This window comes from Carcharhinus amblyrhynchos, chromosome 11 (genome assembly GCF_965287045.1).
Source record: "Carcharhinus amblyrhynchos chromosome 11, sCarAmb.v2.hapA, whole genome shotgun sequence".
NCBI lineage: Eukaryota > Metazoa > Chordata > Chondrichthyes > Carcharhiniformes > Carcharhinidae > Carcharhinus > Carcharhinus amblyrhynchos.
The window spans coordinates 2,066,084-2,091,788 of NC_137334.1; the positions used below are offsets into that span (position 1 = coordinate 2,066,084).

The following is a 25,705-nucleotide window of genomic DNA, read 5'->3' on the forward strand; positions in this document are numbered from 1 at the left end:
TAGATCATATTTTGAAATGCATTTTAAATAAACAGAAGGATAATGCTTGTATCCAAGGCCAGGCAAGTAGTAACATGCAATGGCACTGTACCTGGTCTATAGTGGATGTTACTGAAAGAGCCGCATTTTGATGTGATGTGACTCACATCTATTTTCTTAGTAACTATTTGTACCTGAAGAACATGAAAGCAATGTTTTAGTATCAACAGAAAACCACACATTAATCTTAGAAGATGGCAATCAAATTTTGAAATATGAGATAACCATCTTTTTGGTTTATTGAAAAATCCTTATATAAAAAATCTGCTGTTACTTATACTTGAGTTGCATTCGATAATTTATGTGGTTATAAAATTTGATTCTTGTATTTTTTAAAGACATAGGACTTTCAGTACTTAACAGGATAATGCATGATCAAAACACTTCTGTCAGGTTAAAACATATATTTTTGTCATAGTTATGTCTCAAAAATGAAGATATTTCTGATTATTGTTTGGTAGTACAGAGCTTGAAGTATTGCTTAAGAGATAAGGGCTGGAATTTTACTGTCCTGCCCACCACAAGAATCAGAGTGGATGAGGGGTGGAGCGTGGAAAGGTCTTTGACATTGGCTGGGATTTTACAGTTTTGGGATGAGCGAGGCTGTAAAACCTCACCCATGCTATCAAAACTTTTCATTTTGCACTCATCAGGATAGATGCAAGAATACCAAATTTCAAAGGGAGCAATGCAATATACTGCTCAAGAAAACAATGCTAATTGATTGATGAGTTGACTCTGGTTGAAGTGCTGCCATGAATTATTTTTAAATCACTTTTTTGTGAGAGAAAACAGTCTGGCAGTGCATCACATTCTGTACAGTTGCTATGCCAAACATTCTTAGAATGGGCATTATTCAAGTTAAAAGCAATGCTGGGCTCTCACTACATTGCTTCAATAAGAATGTCCTTGAACCAAGTGATATATTCTCTCCATTCAATTTGCAGCTTCTCAATGTAATCAAATTTAAGAAAACCATGTGCTTAAGCACCATATTGTAATAGCTAAATATGTATTTTTCAACAACCAGTGATCTACAGTAGAGAGGGGAATATCTCATCTTTATCTCATCTTTGTGAGATAGATTAGCTTCACTGTTCAAATGAAAATAGTAAAATTCTAAGGAATTTGTGCTAATCTCTCATTACTTCAAAGAAAAATAATTTATGGTGCTACATACAGTTAAAACACAAAGTGTAAAGGAGTTTAGAATTAAATTGTATTAGTAGCACAAGACAAAACAACATTGTGGATTAGTTATTAATTTTATGTGCGAGTGTGTAATGAGTGTGGAAAGAGTGTAATGTGTGTGGAAGATGTTTTGGATACATTTAAGGTTGCTGTAATACAACAATTTAAGGTTAAGTATTGTTTTAGTCCAATTTTGAAAATCTAGAGGAAAATGTTCCCATTCCAACACCAAGGGAATCATAGTGGGCGAGGAGTGGACCATGGAAAGGTCTGTTGATCTCAGGTGGTATTTTCCAGTTTCGGGGTAAGTAAGGCTGGAAAATCCTGCTTCTAGAGTTGTTTTAAAAGTAATATATTCCTGGTATTACACCCCCTAACTCCTGAAATTCTTTCTCGGAAATCTAAAATATAAAAAGGACAGATTACAATCGCCATTGCTTTATTTTCAGATTAATATTTTTATCAGATAGTTTAAATATTGTCAGTAAATTTAAAAAACAAAATCAGCATTTTTGATTCATCATATGTAGTTGATATTTTGTTGACTGATTCTGATTTCTGACCATTTGGCATGCAATGGAGACAGAAAAACGATCAGTTCTCTGTTAAAACAAAACTTAATTATTAATTTAAAGAGTTGGCTCGTTGATATCAGCCTTCTGTTTTGTCCTGAGATTCAACATTCAGCATATGGCTTTATAGTATTCAATAAACATCTGATCGCAACAAAACTCATTAAACGATCATGTTTAGTTGAAAGGACTAATAGGGTGAGGTTATTGTTAAATAACAAGGTCAGTTATTGAGTTTTCCCACAGTGAAAGTGTAGCTACACAATAATTTCATAAGGATGGGACTAATGGAGATGCTTACACTGACAGTTAAATTACTTGTTGAGATTATGGCATCTTCAGGAAAGAGATTCACTATTCCTGCAAAGTATGTTTTCATTTGTACAATGTTAGATGTAGTTAAATGTTAGGAGGTAGTCAAAGGTGCAATTGTTTTAATAGAAACACACTACAATAATAATAATAATAATAATATTTAACCATGGTATATACAATCAGCCAAAGTGATGAAAATTAGAGACAAATTCATGCTTAAGCAGCAGTTACTTCAACACTGCAATCCCTATGATTTATTTTAGGGAAACAATTTTTTTTTGCATGCCCTCTACATCACATATCAAGAAGGAAAGGTAAGCAATTCTCTCAATGCTACTGGAAGCCACACCATCCCTTTCACTTGGGATGGGGATACCTATGATTAGCAATGGAGCACGTAGAAAATTGTGACCATTAAACCTTGTCCTAGCACTAGATGTTACAGGAGGACAGCAAATTCAAAATCTACACCTGGAACATTGGAGCCATTTGGCCCATTCATTTTGTACTGGCTGTTTTGAAGAGCATTATAATTACTCCCACTTGCCAGCTCTTTCTGTGATCTTTCTCTTTCAGGCATTTATCTAAATCCCTATTAAATCCTTACCCACTACCATAACAGGTAATGCATTTCAAATCCTAACCAAGGCACTAACCAAGTGCCATCAATAATTGCATGATGAGTTTTCTTCCTCATATCACTTGCAGTTCTTTTGCCGTTACCCTAAATCTGAGCCTCCTCATCATCAACACTTCCGACACTGGAAACAGATTTTCTTTATCTGATATATCCAATCCTTCAACATTTTAAACATACTGCATCACTATTCAGCTAATTGAAAGGATGATGAGCCCCCAGAACCAATACTAATAGCACTTTATTACAGGTCATTGGGAGACACAATCCAAATAAGGTGGATTTGTTAATTCCTTCATCTGCCTTGATGTGCAAAAGGTCTGCCTAGCTAATACAACTGGCATGACAATAATATGCAGATTGGAGCCTTAAGCATCTACAATAGTCATGGAGCTGAAATTTAATGTTATTTATCTGTCGCCATGTGCTGGACTTTTAGAACCTTAGAACACTACAGCCTTTTGGCCCTGCTTGGCTGTGCCGAACCATTTTTCTGCCTAGTCCCACTGACCTGCACCTGGACCATTTCCCTCCACACCCCTCTCATCCATGTACCTGTCCAAATTTTCCTTAAGTGTTAAAAGTGAGCCCGCATTTACCACTTCATCTGGCAGCTCCTTCCGCACTCTGTGTGAAGAAGCCTCTCCCAACATTTTCTTTAAACTTTTCACCCTTAACCCACGTCCTCTAGTTTTTTTCTCCCCTAGCCTCAATGGAAAAAGCCTGCTTGCATTCACTCTATCCATACCCATCATAATTTTATACACCTCTATCAAATCTCCCCTCATTCTTCTACACTTCAGGGAATAAAGTCCTAACCTATTCAATCTCTCTCTGTAACTCAGTTTCTTAAGTCCCAGCAACATCCTTGTAAACCTTCTCTGCGATCTTTCAACCTTATTAATATCCTTCCTGTAATTAGGTGACCAAAACTGCACACAATACTCTAAATTCAGCCTCACCAATGTCTTATACAACTTCACCATAATATTCCAACTCTTACACTCAATACTTTGATTTATAAAGGCCAATGTACTAAAAGCACTCTTTACGATCCTATCTACCTGTGATGCCACTTTTAGGGAATTATGTATCTGTATTCCCAGATCCCTCTGTTCCACTGCACTCTTCAGTGTCCTACCATTTACCTTGTATGTTCTACCTTGGTTTGTCCTTCCAAAGTACAATACCTCACACTTGCCTGCATTAAACTCCATCTGCCATTTTTCAACCCATTTTTCTAGCTGGTCCAAATCCCTCTGCAAGCTTTGAAAACCTTCCTCACTGTCCACTACACCGCCAATTTTTGTGTCATCAGCAAATTTGCTGATCCAATTTACCACATTAACATCCAGATCATTGATATAGATGACAAACAACAATGGACCCAGCACTGATCTCTGTGGCACAATGGACTCAGCACAGGCCTCCACTCAGAGAAGCAATCTTCCACTACCACTCAGTGGCTTCTTCCATTGAGCCAATGTCTAATCTAATTTACTACCTCTCCATGTCTACCTAGCGACTGAACCTTCCTAACTAACCTCCCATGCGGGACCTTGTCAAAGGCTTTACTCAAGTCCATGTAGACAACATCCACTGCCTTCCCTTCATCCACCTTCCTGGTAATCTCCTCGAAAAACTCTAATAGATTGATTGTTGACTCTCCCTAATAAGTCCCTGTCTGTCCAAGTGTTTGTAAATCCTATCTCTTAGCACTCCTTCCAATAATTTATCTACTATTGCCGTCAAGCTTACCGACTTATAAATTCCCGGATTATTTTTTGAGCCTTTTTTAAACAATGGAACAACATGAGCTATCCTCCAATCATCCGGCACCTCACCCGTGGATACTGACATTTTAAATATATCTGCCAGGGCCCCTGTAATTTCAACACTCGTCTCCTTCAAGGTCTGAGGGAATATCCTGTCCGGTCCTGGGGATTTATCTACTCTGATTTGCCTCAAAACAGCAAGCACCTCCTCCCCTTTAATCTGTATTGGTTCCATGACCTCCCTACTTGTTTGCCTTATTCCCGTAGACTCCATGCCAGTTTCCTTAGTAAATACTGATTCAAAAAACCCATTGAATATCTCCCCCATTTCTTTTGGTTCCATACATAGCCGACCACTCTGATCTTCAAAAGGACCAATTTTATCCCTTACTATCCTTTTGCTCTTAATATACCTGTAGAAGCTCTTGGGATTATCCTTCACCTTGACTGCCAAAGAAACCTCATGTCTTCTTTTAGCCCTCCTGATTTCCTTCCTAAGTAGTTTCTTGCACTTTTTATACTCCTCAAGCATCTTATTTGCCCCCTGTTGCCTATATGTTATACATCTCTCTGCTCTTCTTTACCAGAGTTCCAATATCCCTCAAGAACCAAGGTTCCTTATTCTTATTCACTTTGCCTTTAATCCTGACAGGAACATACAAACTCTGCACTCTCAAAATTTCTCCTTTGAAGCCCTCCCACTTACCAATCACATCCTTGCCAGAGAACAGCCTGTCCCAATTCACATTTTTTTTAGATGCTTTCTCATTTCTTCAAATTTGGGCTTTTTCCAGTTCAGAATCTCAACGAGGACCAGATCTATCTCTATCCATGATCAAGTTGAAACTAATGGCGTTATGATCACCGGAACCAAAGTGTTCCCCTACACACACTTCCATCACTTGCTCTAACTCATTTCCTAATCAGAGATCTAATATTGCATCCTCTCTAGTTGGTATCTCTATATACTGATTCAGAAAATTTTCCTGAACACATTTTACAAACTCCACCCCATCTAGACTTTTAACAGTATGGGAGTTCCAATTTATATGTGGAAAATTAAAATCTCCTACTATCACAACTTTATATTTCAGGCAGTTGTCTGCTATCTGCAGATTTTCTCCTCTAATTCTCGCTGACTATTGGGTGGTCTATAATACAACCCCATTAATGTGGTCATACCCTTCCTGTTTCTCAGCTCCACCCACATGCCTTGGTAGACAAACCCTCTAATCTGTCCTAACTGAGCACTGCTGCACTTTCCTTGACCGGCAATGGCTCCCCCCACCCCCGCCCCTTCATCCTCCTGCCTCTATCACGACTGAAACATTGGAACCCAGGAACACTGAGCTGCCAGTCCTGCCCCTCCTGTAGCCAAGTTTCACTAATGGCTATAATATCATAATTCCATGTGTCAATTCATGCCCTCAGCTCGTCTGCCTTCCCCACAATACTCCTGGCATTGAAACAGACACACCTCAGAAGATTATTACCACCACACACAACCCTTCTATTTGTGATTTTGCATGAACAATCATTCATTTTCACCCCCGCTCCACTATTTGCTCTGGCACTCTGGTTCCTACCTCCCTTAAACCAATAACACCAGCAAACTTCCCTGCAAGTATATTGGTCCCCTTGTAGTTCAGGTGTAAGCCATCTCTCTTGTACAGGTCCCACCTGCCCCAGAAGAGGTCCCAATGATCTAGAAATCTGAAACCCTGCCCCCTAGACCAGTTCCTTAGCCACATGTTCATCTGCCTGAGCATCCTACTCTTACCCTCACTGGCATGTGGCACAGGCGGCACTCCTGAGATTACTACCCTTGGGGTCCTGCTTTTTAACTTCCTACCTAGCTCTCCATACTTTTTTCCACCATTTTCTATCTTCTTCCTAATCTCCCTCCTCCATTACTCAAAAAGAGTATTTTTTTTAACCTATCCTTCCCTCCATTTCAGCAGGACTTTTTTTCCCCTTTCTTCCAACAGTTGTTGTTCAACTCGGTCTGGTCTCTCCACCCACCTCAGTAGGTTTTATTCTGCTTGTTCAGCATCTGTATTCTTCCCTTCAATTTGGTCATCATAAGAAAACAACTCCTTCTTTTACTGTGGTGGTCTAAATGTTCCAATCATTGGCAATACTGCTACTGTCCATGTTTCAAGTCTTTCAATAAGCAAGCAGTTGAATGGGTGACTGAGTGAGTGGGTGATCAGGTTGTGGATGATTAGATTGGAGGTGGGGCAGTTGGGTTGGAGGCAGCAGCCAGGCCAGGAGTGTGGTTGAGTCATTGGGGGGACGGGGGAGGGGCAGGTTGGTGGTGTCACTGGGTTAGGTCAGGTCAGGTCAGGGAAGATTGCGAGGTTGAGTTACAGGAGGCCTTGTAGGGTCAAGTTGTGGGTGGGGAGAATGTTATTGGCTCAAATTGGGGAGGGAAGGGGGTAGGTATGAGTTATAGTGTCAGCTCAGTTTAGAGTTGTACCTGAAATTAAACCATGTCACATTTCCAGAATAAGTATCCAGGTAAGTCCTGTGTAACTTGCCCAAGTCTCTGATTTTTGAGTTTAATGCCTTGCATCTTATGCACCAGGATCTCTGCAGGGTCCTGATGCAGAACACGGACTTAAGTCCAGACTTCATCTCGCTGGACGTTGGAAGATTCAGTGTCTTTCTCTCTCTCTCACGTTCTGGCAGTGTTATAATATGCTGCCTGATGTCTTTTTTCAGGATGCTTTCAGTTATACCTTTAAAGTCATTTATTAAAAGTAGTCAAATGTAATTCAACCATTCACTTTAGTAATTAATATCAGATACATTGTGTCATGTGTTACTTAGGGAAAGAAACTTGCTTTAACTGTGGTCTTATTCTGATGTTAATCTATTTTCTAATTTTTGTAATAGTTTCTCAGATTCCCACGTCCTGTGATTTATATTTTCTTTCCTTCCTCCTTCTCCATTTCAAGAACTATATAATTCTTGCCCTGCTTTTCTCCAATGCTTCAGATTTATTTTATTTCTAAGCTCTCTCTGCACTTTCAGGAATATTTTCTTCCTCAGGGTCTCTTGTTCTGGATCTTAATCTCTCTTCCTGCAATTTGTTATAATTCCTGTCTCCCATTTCTCTGCTTTTGCTCATCTTTAAAGCCAAGAATCAAGATTATTTATTCCTGTTTCTATTTCTCCCCTGGCAGAACCAAGATTAAACAGACTCCAATGTTCAGGTGCATATTAGGATCAAACAGGAAAACCTCATGGTGCCAACAATATACCCGACTGACACTGTTCCAGGTGAATGGATAGATTTTCAGTCAACTATCCAAGGCTCTGTCCGTCATCCACCTGAAACAAAACAGGCAGATCTTCCATTTAAGGTGAGGATGTTTAGAAATAAGTGATGCTTGGGGGAAATTCTCACTTAGCAGGTTGATGGAAGATGTTAAAAGAAAAAACCCACAAAACTGAAATTTTGAAATGGGTTCAAGAGAAATCCATGGATTCTAGAAAAAAGAAGTTGAGTAACTTGATGTACAAATCTATAATGAAAAAAAATCTCTTAAAATTCTGATGTACTGAGCATTTACACTGCCACTTCTGAAGAATCAATAAAGAAATTGGGAATGAGGCTACAGGTGACTAAACTATGCAAGTTTAAAGTGTGCAAAACATTTTTAACCCACCTGGTGTATATTATACCTAATCAAACATTTTGATTGGAGATGTATGTCTCATAAATACAGTTTAATGCAATCTTTTTGAAAATTATAAGCATTTACAATGTTGGAAATAACAGGGAAATAACGAATAGAATGGATAATGCAAAAACAGGTCAAAGTTGTTATCACTGCTGAAAACAAACATTCCTTTCCGAGCATCGCTTCTGCAAATGTCAATCTCTTTTGTTACTGCCTCTTAAAATAAAATAATCAGAATTTGATTAAACACAGCTTCATTCAACATGGACAACATAAAATACATGGGCACCCATTTATTGTTTCTAATAGTCACATAATAGCCCACAGTAACATCTCAAGTATGAAATGATGCAAAGAAAAAAGGCATTTTTTGATCAAAAAAGCAAGCAAGCAATATCATATTTTTGTCTTGTTAAGCATTTTATAAAGTAATTACAGAATGTATTTGTCAAATAAATTGCTAATTTTAAAAGTAAGGAAGTGACTCACGTTTCCAACCAGGGGAGAATAACGTACGTTGTCCAGCGAGCCACATTTTGGCTGAATATGGCTAAAATCAGGTTTTACATTTGCTATATGTACCTGGAAATGATAGGCACTTTACCAATCAATATCTACACACTGGTCATTCAGTGAGAAGATGCCCACTGTATATTATATTAGAAACACACTGTTAAACATTGCAAAAAAAATGGAATTTTATTTCCAATTTTCTATTAAAGGCTTTAATCTGAATTGGGCTGAGAAAATTAAAAGCCATCAGTAATTGGCAAGTGTCTTTGATTGATGTTTCTGTAGTTCAAACAAAAACTTTTATTGGAATAAAATTATTTCAAGAGGTGAAATTACCATTCCTCAAATATGGTTTGAGTCAAAATTAAAGATCACTACGTATATAATGAATTTGTTTACATTTACAATGCAATGAATTTTTTGATAAATGAGATGATAAATTAGCAGCGCAGATTTTTAAAATGATCTCACCTTGATTTTCAACATACATTTCTGCAAATAAATGGTTTTAGCCACGAAACCGACATAAACAGCTTGTTCATTGGTGTTGTAAAAGTCAAATTAAAATATAAAATAAAAAATGCAGCATAAAGCGCTTCATGTGCAAATATAACACAGCAATTAAGCCGTCAAATAGATATACATAAACATACGTACACATACATATTTATACCATGTCAAACTGTGTCCTCAAGTCAATTCCACGTAATGTATATCAGTCATGATTGAGTTTTATCTTGATTGACAAATTAGAATCTGCAAGCTGCAGATCTACAAATAATTACTTTTTGTTACAGAAGTGACTAACGCTGTTTTATAATATGGCAGTTCATTATACAGAGTGTACTGCTGATCTTGTACTACAATGTAAATTGCCAATTTGAAAAATGGTGATTTTGACCAGCAATTGATCAAACAGAAGATTTTAGGTAAGAACCCACTGCCTGGACACTCCTTCTTCTCACCCTACCTCCTAGTAACAACCTAAAAAAAAATGACAGATTCACTTTTCAACGATAACTGATGTTACACATTGAATAATTGAAAAACACACGTCTGAATTTTTTCGGAGGGTTGATGGGGCACTCATCCCCACTGACTTCAACAGGCCCACTGTCACTTCACGCTCAGATAACCAATGATTGGTGACATGGTGAGTCTTCCATCCACACTTGGAACTAAGTCCCGCCTTGGAAGCTGTCAGTCAAACAGGCTGGCCGAAAGCACTCCAAACCATTAGGCAAAGCACTGCAATGGATGGAAGAAGCAAACCTGGTGTTGTCAGACTTCTTACTGGAAGAAGCATGGCAGCTTTGTGCCTGGGACTAAATATTGGGAGCTGATGTGAAGATAGCGAGCCTGGAAAGGTAGGAGACTCCTGGAGGGGCACATTGTGAAGTTTGGGTTTTCAGGAATTAGTCCAGGAGGTTAAGGGAGGTTCTGAGGTGCCGAAACTTTGAGGAGAGGGCACCCCTAATCATAAGAAGGGTTTTCAATGAAGACACTCTCCTACCCCCCACCCCCCCCAAAAAAAATTCCAGCCCAAGAATGAGGATCTTTAATTTTTCTATTTGCCACCTTGCGTTATCAGGCTAAAATTATGGCTGGTCGGGAAAAATTAATTGGGGCAAGGGCAGGCTTTCCGTTTAATTACCTGCCCACCCCCTACTGTAAAATCACATCCAGGTCAGGATGGACGGGATTCTGGAAGGATGCCCATCCATGCAATTTCATCCCCGCACCCCACCTGCCTCAAATCTAGGGGGCATGGGGAAGCGTAAAATTCAGGTCATTGATTTCATTAGTTTGAGTTTTTTTCTGCTTCTTTTCAAATTCACATGATTATGTAAAATTGTGGAATTGGAATGTTCTCATAGCAAGAACAATTTAGTGAACCTACACACAATCATCACAATTGTGCAACAAGACGCACATAGCATTTTTAGGGACATAGGAATAGCAATCAGGAGCTGGCCACTCAAGCCTGCTCCAGTATTCAATAAGACCATGGCTGATCTGATTGTAATCTTAACTTCACATTCCCACCCATCCCAGTAACATTTCACCCCTTTGCTTGTTAAGAATCTACCTTCCTGTCCTTTAAAAATATTCAAAGACTCTACTACCACTGCCTTTTGAGGGAGACAGCAAATCTCACGACACCAGGTTAATGTCCAACAGGTTTATTTGGAATCACGAGCTTTCAGAGTGCTGCTCCTTCATCATCTGATGGAGGAGCAGTGCTCCGAAAACTTGTGATTCAAATAAATCTGTTGGACTTTAACCTGGTGTGGTGAGCCGTCTTAGTGTGCCCATCTCAATCCAATGCCGGCATCTCCACATTTTGAGGAAGGAAAAGACTCAGGGGGGGAAAAAAGTCCCCTCACCTCTATTTAAACAGTGATCCCTAGTTCTAGATTCTTCCACAAGAGTAAATGTCATAATTTATTATTTGCAACATGGAAACAGGGTATTTATAAAATCACAATATGATGCATTGTCAACATGGGCTTATACGGGTAAATGGTTTTAAATAAATTTGTTTTCTGAGCTTGTAACTATCAGGGTAGCTAAAGGATAACCAATAGACGTAGTGTATGTTTATTTCCAAAATGCATTCGGTAAAGTACTACACAAGGGGTTATCACACAAAATTATATCATCATGGGTTAGGGATTGGTTAATGGACAAAAAAGTGAGAACAGAAAACATTGGGTCATTTGCAAGTTTGTGGGCTTTTCCGAACCTCAGCTATTTATGATTTATACTAATGGCTTAAATGGAGTAACCAAGTGTAATGAATCCAAGTTTACTAATTATACATAGCTAGGTGGGAAATTAAGTTTTGAGGACGATAAAGGAGGCTGAAAAAGGGATATAAACAGGTTAAGTGTATGGACTAAAATGCAGCAGTTTGAATATTATATAGAGAAATGTGAAGTTATCTATTTTGAGAGGAAAAATAGAATTGAAATGGTGTTTCATTTTGAAAATAGAGAGGTAGTGGAAAATGTTGATAGTCAGAACAAACTTGGGGGCCTCATACGCAATTAACAGTTAACGGACAGGACCCTCTAATCTCGTATGTGTCTGCCCCGCTGCAAGTGAGAATGGAGAATTTGGCGCTCCAGCCAAAACTCCATTCACATTCAATGGTGCTGGAGAATCCCAGCCGCAAATGAGGACACAAACTAATGGCATATTAATCAATACAAGGTGATTGGGGCAGAGTAGTAAATAAGTATTGCTGCAATTTTTAGAGCATTGCTGATCACAGGATTACGGTGTACATTTTACTTAAGATGGAATATACTTGTTTTAGAGGGTACGCAACAAAGGTTCACTAGACTGATTCCTGGGATAAGAGAATTGTCCAGTGAGGGTTTGCCAGACGAGGCCAAAATTCCCCAGAGTTGAGAAGAATATGAGATGATCTCACCGAGACATGAAGTTTTTGAGGGGTTTGACAGGCTAAATGCTGGGAGGATGTTTTCCTTGGTTTAAGCTTCAGGTTGTAAATCTTTGGAAATTTCTATCACAGCGAGCAGTAAATGCTCAGTTATTGAGCATGTTTAACACAAAGATTCATAGATGTTTGGATAATAAAGGAATTAGGAGATATTGAGATAGCAAGGCACATGGAGCATGGGCAGCTGAGACAGATTAGCCATGATCTTGTTGAATGACTGAGCAAGCTCAAATAGGCAGACGGTTTACTCCTGTTTCCATTTCTTATGCCGTTATGAAATCCCTCTCCCACAGTTTCACCCACTCACTTAATCTATCAATGTCTCTTTATAATTTTATGCTTCCATCAATGATACCTACACAATCAATTTTGCTGATGTCAGTAAACTATAATATGGTACTTATCTAAGTCACTAACAAATGTAGTGAATAGAGACTCCAGTACAGAATCTGTGGAATGTTGATTTGAGTGCTGTCTAACCATTCTCCTTACTGTAATTTCCCTTCAATTCCATGATCTTTAATTTTAACTAACAGTCTCTTGCACAAAACCTTAATGAATGCCTTCTGGAAGTTGATATAAATGACATCCAAAGGTATTCATCAGACATGACCTACACTTTACAATAAATACTGGCACTCTCTCATCAGCTTAGCATTGATACCACGGTTTGTAAGCTACATCCTGAATAAACGTTCTGAGGTGCTACAAAAAAGCTGTTGGTTTTCAAGGGCTTATTGTGAGTCACAACATGGTTGATTGGTGACAATTATGGTATGTCACCTTGGTCCATGGCACTGTTGGGCCATCTTACCAGTATCTGGTCCTTGGAGACCTCTTCACCATGTTCCCAGATCCTGCAGGAACCTAATGCAGAGCTATGCATAGCTACTGTTTCCTTCTAGGAATGGTTTAGTTATCTTGTATGGAGGGTACTCTGAAGTAGCAAGAAGCCCTTATATCCACCTCACAAAGCAGGATATTAATTTCTCAAACTATAAAACAAAAGATTGGGAGCTATACAAATCTGCCAATTATCCACAGGTTCTCTTTTATACCTCCATTTTGGATAGCTTACGCTAAATTTTTCACCCACAACCTCTGGTCTCCTCTCATCCATGCAGATTTTAGAAAAGTAACAAATATTAAGGCACTATTTTGATTTCTTCTAAGGCTCCAAAATATTGCTTCTCTATGCGGCCACTTATTTTGTTACATGTTAATTACATTCCATGAAGTATAGTGTTGCAATGCTGATTGACTGCAGAATCTCCATGTGTCATGCACTTAAAGAAGTCACAATTTTAAACCAAGGCATTGCAACACTCAATTAGGCTGCAGCAAATTACAAGGTCTCTTTGTTTTAGCTATCACGAGGGTCTTAAGCAATACATTTGGCTTCAAAGCTCAAAAGTTCAATTCCAGTTCAACTTCTTCCCCCATCTCATACCTAGATATGCAATGGTGAGTCCAGTACTAATATTATAATGTACAACTATTTAAAACTAAAGGATACAGATACTAGAAATAGAAACAATATAGTGTTGTCAATTTAAAGTTCATATTCTGATATACTTTCCTTCAAATAAAGCTTTGTATGGATACTGCCATAATTTCTATCAAAATGACACAGCTTTATGGAAGTAATATTCTAGTCTCATACCTGTCCTCCTCTGGGTTGATGCTTTAGGTTGTCAATAGATCCAATTTTCGATTTGATATTTTTCAGGTCTGGCATTGGTTGGTTGATCACTCGGAGCTGCTTTGGAGTGAGGGGAGATTTTGGAGGAGTGCGGATAATTGCCACTTTCCGTTCTGTGGGTACAAGAATGGGAGATTTGTGTGTACCAGGAGTGCCGGGTGTGCGAGGGGTCCTGGTACCTGGCGTGCGGGAATAGCTGGGAGGTGTGCCAGGTGTGACTGCGGTTGATCCAGGAGTTGATGGTGTGGCGGTGCCACTTCTTGCTGACCTGGTGCGAGTTGATTCAGATCCTTTAAACATATATAAAATATTTTTTTTATTTAAGGAAATAGTATAGACTTTATATATATCCAAATATTTTTATATATACTTAACACTACATTCTATACCCGCTCCTTTCCTTCTCTCCAATGTACTCTACGAATGGTATGTTTTGTCTGTATAGTGCGCAAGAAACAATACTTTTCACTGTGTCCAAATACATGCGACAAATCAAATCAGATCATATCTTTGCTTCATTCTTTTACATATGCTGGATAATATTTATGTATCTAGGTTTGTAACACATAATACAACAGAACTTATTTTGGAACGTTGTCCGATTAATTTAACAAACATTTTCCACTCTCACATATAACTTGAAATAGAAAAACACTCTCTTAGTCCACAAGATATTTGTGGCTCAATTATTAAAAGGTCACACCAAGTCTTCTCATGCTTTGCCAAATTTGAACTTTTATTATCCATCTAATCATTATTCCAAATGTTCCATTTGAGCTGCATCAACTTTATCATGCAGAAAATAGTTAATAAATTTTATGAAGCATTCAATAGCAGCAGAGCCACTATTGACTGCAGGCTACCTGTACTAGTGTGTCCTCGTGATCTGGTCGTTCCTTGGCCCCTTTGATCAGTTCTTGGTTCAGTCCTTATAGCTGCAGGGGAGACAGGAGATACACAGAGTATGGATAAAGATATTCATTTGAGGTAAGGCAGTGGAAAAGAAAGTATTACTCTTTCAAAATATTTTGAAAATGGTCTTTATGCTTGTAACATATGTACCATGTGTTATTTGCAGTAAATCTTTTGAACAAAAATAAAAAAGATGCAAATATTGTGTTAAAAATATATTTAATGTACAATATACTTTTTCAGTTAATTCAAATTAAGTATCCATTAATTTATTGGAAATAGCACCATCATTTAAATATAAATTGGAGGGTCAAAATAAATCTTAATACATGGCAACAATGATATACTGAATCATGTCTTTGAACTGTATTACCTACCGTTTTACCCCTAACAAAATTCAATATCAGTGAGTGAAAATCAGATTAATATGTTCTAGCTCTCTAAGAGGACAGGAACTAGAGTCGTACTATTCAGTTTAGCATTACTTTGAACCTACTCTGACTTCATGGCAACTGCTTACAGTAAAATTCAAAACAACATAGGTATTTAAAGGAAATAACAAAACTAACATTCATTATCAGGTTTTAATTCTACACTTTTATAAATCATCCCGTGTGTTGGCTACTTGAGCAATCCAGATTTTACTCACCCACATTTCCTACATTTCTCTGCCTTTTAAGACATTGCTTAAAACCTACTTTTTTAACCAAACATTTTTTCATCTAGTCTATAATATTGCCTATTTGGCTCAGTGTCATACCTTGTTTCATAATGCACATGTGAAGCTCTTTGGGATTTTTATTATGTTGAAGGTGCTGATTAAATATAAACTGTTGCTTATTTTTAAATTGTAAAAATGCTTTGTACGCATTTGTGTGACCCGGAATGATGTGCTTCACATACATCATTGTTTCTGTACAATCCAGGTTATACACCTCAAATTGTTTATAAACATATAAAAAATTTGAAAAATTAACATTTTAACAATTGCAAAAGCTGCTGACTCTGCAAAATGTTTAAATCTGGGCCGTGAAATCTACCTGATAACAGTCTTGGAGTAATTGAAACAAAATAAAAATCATGCCTGCACTCTAGCCTGCCGGAACTCCTGCAAATCAGTTTGTATACATATATTTCTCTAATTGAGATCAATGATGGTCTAATCATCATTTATGCGAGTTGACTCCTGAACAGTTGGTGGCCACTATAACCAAAGTCTTAATTTTACAGACAGGGCTTTTCCTAGATGGAGAATCACCATGTCAACTCAGATGAGGTTCATTGGGTTAGTGCAATGGCTTTCTGATATTATTCAGGTACAACTTCAGGCAAATTCACAAAGTAATTATCTGCTCTTTAAGAGGTTGTCACAAAAATTTTACAAAAATTCCTTTGCCTGATTTGAATAAGCTATTGGCACAGAGGAGGCAATCTTACCAAAAATATTCTAAGTACCAAACAAGCACGAGAACAGGAGAAATTCACCTCTTTTCTTTTGGGCGACTTAAAAATTGAATCTTTCCTGACTCTGGCAAAAAAAATCAGGCAAAACTTGAGATCCACCAGTAGGGGGAGTGGGTGGGGCCTAAATCACCAGGAAGCTGGCTGATAGTAGCAGAGGGCACAATTGCGCATGTGCAATTTGACAGCAGGGTTCCATGGCCGATTGCATGTGAGGCTGATTTTACTGGATATCTGATGCAGGTAAGATCGCAAGAGTCAAAAAATTGGATGCAAACCTAATTTTCCTGCTCTCACACTCTTACTGGCTCACCCTGCCCATCAGCAGTGGTAAGATCGCAGTCAGGGAGTTTAATTGAAGGGTATAAAACCTAATGTGAAAGCATTTTGTATAGATTGCGGTTTGTAGTTAAATTGGCTTATTAATATTGAAGAGAAATAAACGTTCCTCGCGGTACAGCAGAAACATACGGACAACTCTGTTCGTTTTGATGCGGAAGAGATGGAAGTCCTGCTGCAGGGTTTTTGTACCAGATTAGGATTGTCATACCTGGGGCTCAAGACCCACAAACAAGAAAAGCAAAAATGCTAGATGGAAAGAAGCTCTAGGTAAACCAATGCAAGTACTTGGAACGTTCATACCTGGCTGCAAATGAGGAAGTTAGTCATCAGCAGCAGCAGCAAGAAAAGGAGCTCAACTGTTAAACACATTTCCTTTGAAACCATCAAACATGATGTGGTTCTTGGATGGAAACTTTACCATCCTCGTAATAATAATCACTGTCCTTCTGTGCACAAGCTCAAGCTAAAAAGCAGGACAGTTGACTGGGCGGCACGGTAGCACAGTGGTTAGCACTGCTGCTTCACAGCCCCAGGGACCTGGGTTTGATTCCCAGCTCGGGTCACTGCCTGTGTGGAGTGTGCGCATTCTCCTCATGTCTGCACGGGTTTCCTCCTGGTACTCCGGTTTCCTCCCACAGTCCAAAGATGTGCGGGTTAGGTTGATTGGCCATGCTAAAATTGCCCTTAGTGTCCAGGGATGCGTAGGTTAGAGGGATTAGTGGGTAAATATGTAGGGATTTGGGAGTAGGGCCTGGGTGGGATTCTGGTCGGTGCAGACTCGATGGGCCAAATGGCCTCTTTCTGTACTGTCGGGTTTCTAAGTTCTAAAATGATGGAGACCAAATAGATAGTTAGGCTTCCATCCCAAAGCTGTTTAGGGGCTCTCAGTGAGGAGAGCAACCATCAATACAGAAATTAGGCTCTCCAGGACCATCCCACCAGATATTTTCTCCTCTTTGAAATTTCAGGCACTGTTGGATAATAAAAGCATCATAACTGCTTCTGGGCAATGATCTCTGAAATGGATAATAAATTTAGGGGAGGAACTGAAAGTCTAAAAATACCAGGCAATGATGCAATAAAAAACACACAGCTTAAAAAAACAGCAAAATATTACTGAAAGCAAAAGGAGGCAGGCAGTGGCATTGTGGTATTGTCACTAGACCAGGGCAAGATCTGGGGACCCGGGTTCAAATTCTACCACGGCAGACAGTGGAATTAGAATTCAAAATGTGGAATTAAAGGTTTAATAATGATCATGAAACCACTGTTGAATATCGTAAAAACCTATTTGGTTCACCAATGTCCTCTTGGGAAGGAAATCTGCCATCCTTACCTGGTCTGGCCTACATGTGACTCCAGATCCACAGCAATGTGTGTAGTTGACTCTGAAATGCTCCGAGCTGGAGAGCAGTTAGGGGTTGCCAATAAATACTGATCCAACCAGCAACACGCACATCCCGGGAATGAATAAAAAAAACTTTTACCTAATTTAAAAATCATATATGGGCCAGTCCGAATCCAGGATTTCCAACATGCCACCAAGGTACATGTCAGTGAGGTTTCACTGAAGTCAAATATTCATATTAATAAGGCTCTCATAGTCTTATGCCTTGATATAGCATTGATATTAACTGCCACAATGGGTGGGAAAAGGTATATCAAAATTTCAAATGAACTGCTGATTCCACAAGGAAAGTTCCTTTCCCAGAAACTCCATGTGGGGTAGGAGAGAAGCAAGGTACTCTTTTTAACCCTGTCCTGCATCCTGTCGTGGTGTTCAATCCTCCTCCTGTTTCCCACCCACCAGAATGTCCTCTCTTCTCCACCCCAATCACCCCCCGCTCCCCCTACCAAACTGTTGGGTTACATCCCCAAGCATCGACTAGTTGCATCATACTGCCACCTGCTTTCTGGCAGGCTACTGGTCAGCTGCTAGGTGGAAAACTGTTCTAAAAATGATGAGATTTTACTGTTCCATTCAACCTTGTGCCCAACCACAATTTCTCCCTTCCAAAATTCACCCTCACATCCGTCAATATAAATATTTAAGTCTGTGTGTCCTTTAAATCACTTTAAAAATGTGTTTTGCAGTCAAATATTCTGACTTAATTTGAACTTGATTTGCTATTGCAATGATCAAATTCCACCAAAGCTAAGCTAAAGATTAGCACCAACATGAAAACCCATTTTTAAGCAACATTTAGCAAATAGTAATATCTTATACTTCTGTATTTGCATTATTATTAAAAGCTTGAATAGCCATAAATACCCAAATGACTATGCAAGGAGATAAAGATTATATTCTGGTTAGATCTTGAAAATGAAATAGCACTATTTTTAGTTTTCCTTGACATGAATTACCTACATACTTTACACGTTGCATGCCCTAAATCATTGATTAATTAGTACAAAGTGCATACGTGGCAAATACGCTGGTAATGTTTTATGGTTTTCTTGTATAATACTTGCATTTCATACTTCAAAAGCTCTGTAATATGGGGCATTCTGTTAAAAAGAGTTTATTCTTAAGGTTTCAAAATTCAACTCAAAAACTTACTTGTTGGTCGTCTTGGTGCAGGATAAACTGGGCTCGTAGCAGGAATAAAATTTGCATCTTTTTCTTCTGGTGGAGCCCGGCGAGTGGTCAGGATTGAAGAAGGTCTGGGCAGGGCAGAACGCTTCTCTGGACTCCTCATCGCAGCATCCTACAGAGAGCAAATTGTGCTATTAGCACCTGAAAACTGTGTTCACGCTTCTTTCAATAATAGTGATCAGAATCAGAAACAAACATCTAGGCATTTGAAAATTAAATGCAAAACCACTCAGTTAAAGAGAAATTAAACATACAGCTTTTCCTCCGAGAATAAATAATTACTCTGCAAAAAACACCACCCTCACTCCCCACCCACCCACCAAAAATAACCACCACCACCCTCAGCCTGTAATATATTGTGATTTTAGCATGTCATGAGCCTTCTTAGTTCCAGCAGGTTTGAAAGCTCGTTGGTAAGGTGCAACTGGAAAACTCCACAGTAAATTCCTGGAAGGTCACATGCAGCTGCAGGGACCTGGATCTAAAGTATAGGGGGTCTAGTTGGACCAATAAGCGGTGCAGGCTTGGAGGGCTGAAGGGCCTGTTTCCTGCGCTGTATTGTTCTTTGGGAGAATATCACTATTCTGCGCCATGCAGCGCGGTCTGAACTCTTACATGACCTTAGATAGTTTCATATCAGTTTAGCATTAATTATTGATACTAGCATCATATGGTAATGTAAGGTAATGTGTTCTATTATTGGCTCCTGAGATACAACAGCCACTAAATATTGCCCAGCCATATCGTGTATTTATGAAGAATTAAGGCTCATAGTTTGCAGAGAAATCTGCAATACAGCAGTAAACTAAAAGTCTCTGTACAGTACTGAAAAAAATTGATGAAAGAACATAGTTAGCTAATGCCATTATCACGTTTCACCATTAGTGATGTTATTGGTATTCAATAAGGGACCCAACGAGAGTTTCTCAAAAACTGGCATTGCAAAACCACAAAACAGATTTAATGGTTTAGTTTGATCAAAATGTGCACAATACAAATGTTATACTTTTCACAAAAATAATTAAAAAAAATACTGTTGCAGATATTCTTGAACCAACACTTAGTAAATTTCTATCACAGAACTGTCACAGCCATTCTACCTGACTTGTCTGTGCTGGCTCTCCGTAAGAGCAATCTGCCCTTTTCACACTGTCCAGACCCCTCTGATTTTGAATAACTCTGTCAAATCTTCTTTCAACCTTCTCCAAAGAAAACAGTCCCAACTTCTCCAATCTATTCATGCAATTGAAGTTCTACATTCCCGAGACCATTCTGTGATTCTTTTTTGCACTCTCTCCCATGCCTTCCCCTATTTCTTAAAGTACGGTGCCCAGAATTGGACACAAAACTTCAGCCGAGGCTGAGCCAGTGTTCTATACACGTTTAACTGCTTTGAGTTTTCAACTCTATGCCCCTATTAATAAAGGCTAGGTTGCTTTATTCACCACTCCTCAACCCATCCTGTACCTTAAGTGATTTCTGCACATACCCACCTGGACCCCTCTGTTCCTGCATCCTCTTTAAAAATGTGCCCATTATTTTTTATGGTCTTTTTGTGTTCTTCCTACCAAAGCAAATCACTTCAACTTCTATACATTAAAGCTCACCTGCCCCTTCTCCGCTGATTCCACCAACCTGTCTATGACCCCTTGGAATTCTACATTATCCTCCCCACAGTTCTCAACGCTTCCAAATTTTGTACTATTTGCAAACGTGCATCAGTTTAGCAGAGATACTGATCCATTCAAAATATACTAAAAGGTATCAGCATTGACAAGTGGACAAAAGAATGCAGCTATGAATTCATACCATTTTACTTGCCATATCACCTGTAGCAAATCTTTAGGTCAATAAATTACCTGTCAGATCTGAAAAGACTGTTATGATTGAATGAGAAAATAGAGCGTATAGAGAAAATTCTCTAAATAGAGAAATATCTCCCAGCATTAATGCACCATTTTGTTTTCTTTGTAATGATTAGATATCTTTGTGCAGCTATCCACCGCTGTTCTCTTCATATAAAAATTTTCCTTCATTAGTTACTAGAATCTTCTGCAATGAGGGAATCTGTTATTTTAAATGCAAGCCAGAGTGAAAATATCCAGCAAGATTTCAAGGAAAATTTTGTCATCTTAGTTAATGATCAGCAGCAACACGAGATTAACAATCAGCAAAAATGATGTGTGCAGTTGTAACAACTGGATGAATACCGAACATGCAAAAAGCCAAATATTTCACCCTTTTTTAACCATAACAGATAATTATACAACAATAGTGAAATTACCATTATTGTTCTTTTTATTCCAAGTTGAAATTCAAAAATGCAAGAAACAAGACCACCTGTCATGGACCATTTCTTCATCTTACCTTTCTTATGGGTTGCTCAGTCAATGAGTCCCTAGCGCCAGCAGATGAGGGTCGTGTGGGATAATAATCTAGGTCAATAAAGGCTTTTCTAGCAGCAGGACAAGTAGAATTGGGTCTTTCAGGGAGGAGGGAAGATAATTTTGAGGTAGGAATCTTTGTTAGTGCAGATGAATTCTTTTCATGAGAAAACATAAAGTAAATTAAAAAAATGATAAGACAATGAACATAAAATGAATCAAAACACAATAATTTAAATTAGTAACATGTATAGGCATGCCCCAATATTTTAATGAATATAACTAAAATCTCTATGTTACCAGTAACAACCACATTAAAGGCACAATGATTATCTGCTAAATTTCAACTAATTACGATTCTGAAGAACATGGGTTTTTTTCCTATCGGCTCTATATTACTTAATATACTGTGCAAAAAATGATGCAAATTTTCGGAATTAAATTGAAATGACTACAAATTCTTATAACAATGATGGCAATTTTATGAATTATGTTTAAAAGCACTTCTGATCTGGATAATCTGCTCAAAAAACTCTGCACTACCCACACACTTTAACAGAGCACATACCGAGACAGTTTTATACTTTTCAATTCAGCGATTTAAACAATTTTGTCAGGGACTAATAAAATTTGACCTCAGTTACATGAGAAATCTCCCTATTTTGCATATTGTGCTCTGTTTCGGGTCCAATTGTGTTATCAATGAAAGTTTTGTCACTATAGTTTACAGTAATAATGTAAGCGCTCATAACAATGATACAAATTGTTTTGATTTGCTTTAGATGATGCACCATATGGTGAGCTATATATTAATAGTTATTCGATGTTAATGCTTCTATATCCTGCTACTGACATCTTATCAAGTGAGAGAACAAGATGAAAATAGATCACTACTATGGTGAGTTAACTCTATGTTAGGGACATGTACTTCTCCTTCACATTAAATGAAAACAAAATGCTTTTGAAAGTAGATGTCTACTCAGAAAATCAAAATGAAAAATAAGGATAATGTACTAAAATGTAAAATACGTGTTATTATTTTCTTCAGCTTGTTCAGTGTCATTGAACAAAATTCAAAAGTTATGATTTGAGAAGGTATGAAAATCTTGTCTTTGGAAGTTTGCATTAAAACACTTCAAAAGCGCCATTTTTGTAGTTTTTTTTAGCAAGGATATTATGAGAAATAGCTTTCGGGCACGAATATCATTTTTAAAACAGTAGTCTGTATGTCACTGGACTTCCAATAATACTAGATTGGTTCTAAACTTCTACCACCTAGCTCATCATATAATAAGCTGACCCACAGGACTTACCACTAACCTGACCTTCCCACTCATTAGATAACAATAGGCAACAGTGTACCAAGAGCTATTAGTTAGCAGTAACAATGTACGCCTGCAAAAGGAGTAATTCCAAGTCAAGAGTTGCCAGGTTACATGGACCACTACTTCTTATGCTACAATAAAATTGCAGTTGATTCCTTTACAACTGATTCAAACTCTTCAAAGTTTCTTTCAAACATTTTTTAAAAATAATTGCAGACTCCACAGACATTTAAAATAAATTGTTTTCCTTACTGCAGTGCCCCTGGGTTAAAGGTCATCACAATTTGCATTAGCCTATTTTCCAGATTGCGATAAAAATGCTCCTCTGCATTCAAAACCAATGAAAACAATGCTGGAGTTTTTTTTTAGTGCAGTAATCTGAACTGATTTAAAGACCCAAAGTCCTTTTAAATTGAAAAAAGCCTTCAACAGCTTCCACTTAGACAGAAGAAAAACAGACACTTATTTCTGCATTGCTTTTACTGACAGGATATCCAGTATCACATAGAAAAAGGACCATCTCGTCTCAACAATTTACTCCATTGTTTACATTTTGCAAGATTTGTTATTACAACTGAGCCCACTTAGAATATTTGTCTAAGTTTCAAAAACTACAGAACTACTGGGGCTGTGTAACCTTTTAAATAACATTTTTAAGATGCTATTAAAGGATTAGCCTTCTACAATGTAGTTAGTGAAATGGATGTTTGTTTTTTTAAAACAGAATGAACACTTCAGGACATTTTTAGGATGTTGCTGAGAAAGAGAAATGCATTTGTAGTTTTACATCTTGCACTTATCAGGACAGATGCCAAATTTCAGAGGGAATAATGATTTTCATCCTGCAGAGAAAAGGATGCTGATTAGTAAACAAGACAGCTCTGTTGAGTTGTTGTCATGGAGAATGCACAAGGAAGTCACTGTCGCACATACTTTTGTTTAATTTAAATAAGGTGCAGTGCCCGGATGTATTCCTTTTACCTGAAGATGACAGATCCCTGTATATGAATTTATGTAGCTTACGGTAAGCATTAAGTGAGCAATGTTGTGAGCCTGACTGATAATCCTAAATCGGTTGCTGGTATAATTCTACGAGTGTAATTTTATGGGGGGGGAAAACCGGGGATGGGAAGGAATAATAAATGGCGAGGACAATGAGGGAGCAAGGAGTGGACAGAGGAGTGAGGAATCATGGAGGACACATGAAAGGGAAGATTGGTGAGAGTGTGGATTTTTAAATTTAAGTTTTTTAAGTTTATCTATTAGTGTCACAAGTAAACTTACATTAACACTGTAATGATGTTACTGTGAAAATCCCTTAGTCGCCACATTCCAGCGGGAGTGTTCGGGTACACTGAGGGAGAATTTAGCATGGCCAATGCAACTGACCAGCACATCTTTGGATTGTGGGAGGAAACCAGAGCAATCGGAGAAAACCCACGCAGACACAGGGAGAATGTGCAGACTCTGCACAGAGAGTGACCCAAGCTACGAATTGAACCTGGGTCTCTGGCGCTGAGAGGCAGTAGTGCTAACCACTGAGCCACCGTGTCGCCCATACCATTGGGTGAGGAGTAACAGTTTGAGGGTCTAACGATTATCATTAAAACTGGGCCATGTCCCAATAAATCAAAAATGGTGTTCTACTCTGCCGACCTGGCTATCTACCTGCTTTTGTTATTACCTCAGGCCTACCTCTGGAGGCAACAGGCAGGACTCCATTCTGCACCCGCTTTCTGAAACAAAAATATAGTAGATGGGGACCTTTTTAACGGTTGATTGGATTTGATCTGTTGGTTATGGAATCGTTGGAATGCTGCATCCATTTCTCAACTCTACCTATCCACGTCCTCCAGAAAAATCCAGCCCATTATCTGAGCTGTTGAGTCAAAATGAACATGGAACATAGAACAGTACAGCACAGTACAGGCTCTTCGGCCCTCAGTTGTGCCGAGCTTTGTCCGAAACCAAGATCAAGCTATCCCACTCCCTACTTTCTTTTTTTAAACTCTTTGCCTCTGCTCCCTCCCTACTCTGGCTCCATTCCTCCCTCTTCCCCATCAACCTTCACCCACTGAAAAAAGCGATCCCCGCACTCGCAGGGCTCCGAGCAAAGTGACATTGCAATCATCAGTCCTTATGTTCTGCACTCCCAACCAGAGAAAACAACCCATCAGGTTCCACCCTTGTCAAGCTCTTTCAGGATCTTGTACGTAGTGGACAGACATGATTGCCTGAGTTATACAGAGCAGTTGGCCAGGCAAGGGCTTTATTCCTTGGAACGTAGGTGAATGAAGGGTGACCTTATTGAAGTGGATAAAATCGTGAGGGGCACAGATAGGATGAACACAGTTTTTTTTCCCCCAGGGAAGGGGAATTGAAAATTAGAGGGCACAGATTTAAGGTGAGAGGGGAAAGACTTAAAAGGAACGTGAGGGGCAACTTCTTCATCCAGAGGGTGATGTGTATATGGAAGGAGCTGCCAGAGAAAGTGGTTGAGGCAAGTTCAAAGAATGTTACAGCACAGGAACAGGCTCTTTGGTTCTCCAAGTCTGCATCAACCATGCTGCCTGGCTAAACTAAAACCCCCTATCCTTCCAAAGACCATATCGCTCCATTCCCATCCTATTCATGTATTTGTCAAGATGTTCCTTAAATGTCATTATCATATCTGCTTCCATTAACTCTCCCAGCAGCCACTACTCTGTGCAAAAATTTACCTTGTACATCTCCTTTAAACCTTGCCCCTTGCACCTTAAGTCAACGCCCCCTACTAATTGACT

The 25,705-nt window shown here is 38.6% G+C and overlaps 1 protein-coding gene across 7 annotated transcripts in view; it reads right to left on the reverse strand.

Annotated features, from left to right (window-relative positions):
• LOC145349822 (microtubule-associated protein 2-like) overlaps positions 1-25,705 on the reverse strand; it is a 251,261-nt gene that overhangs the window by 3,185 nt on the left and 222,371 nt on the right. For 6 of the 7 annotated variants that reach the window (XM_080198387.1, XM_080198386.1, XM_080198383.1 and 3 more), the window contains 6 exons: positions 21,581-21,754; positions 19,178-19,325; positions 14,766-14,837; positions 13,864-14,192; positions 8,708-8,800; positions 92-173 (listed from right to left, as the gene is read on the reverse strand). In XM_080198387.1, the coding sequence (XP_080054513.1) occupies positions 92-173; positions 8,708-8,800; positions 13,864-14,192; positions 14,766-14,837; positions 19,178-19,325; positions 21,581-21,754 (898 nt within the window). The remainder of the gene's footprint in view (positions 1-91; positions 174-8,707; positions 8,801-13,863; positions 14,193-14,765; positions 14,838-19,177; positions 19,326-21,580; positions 21,755-25,705) is intronic. The other variant, XM_080198388.1, reaches the window with a different exon arrangement.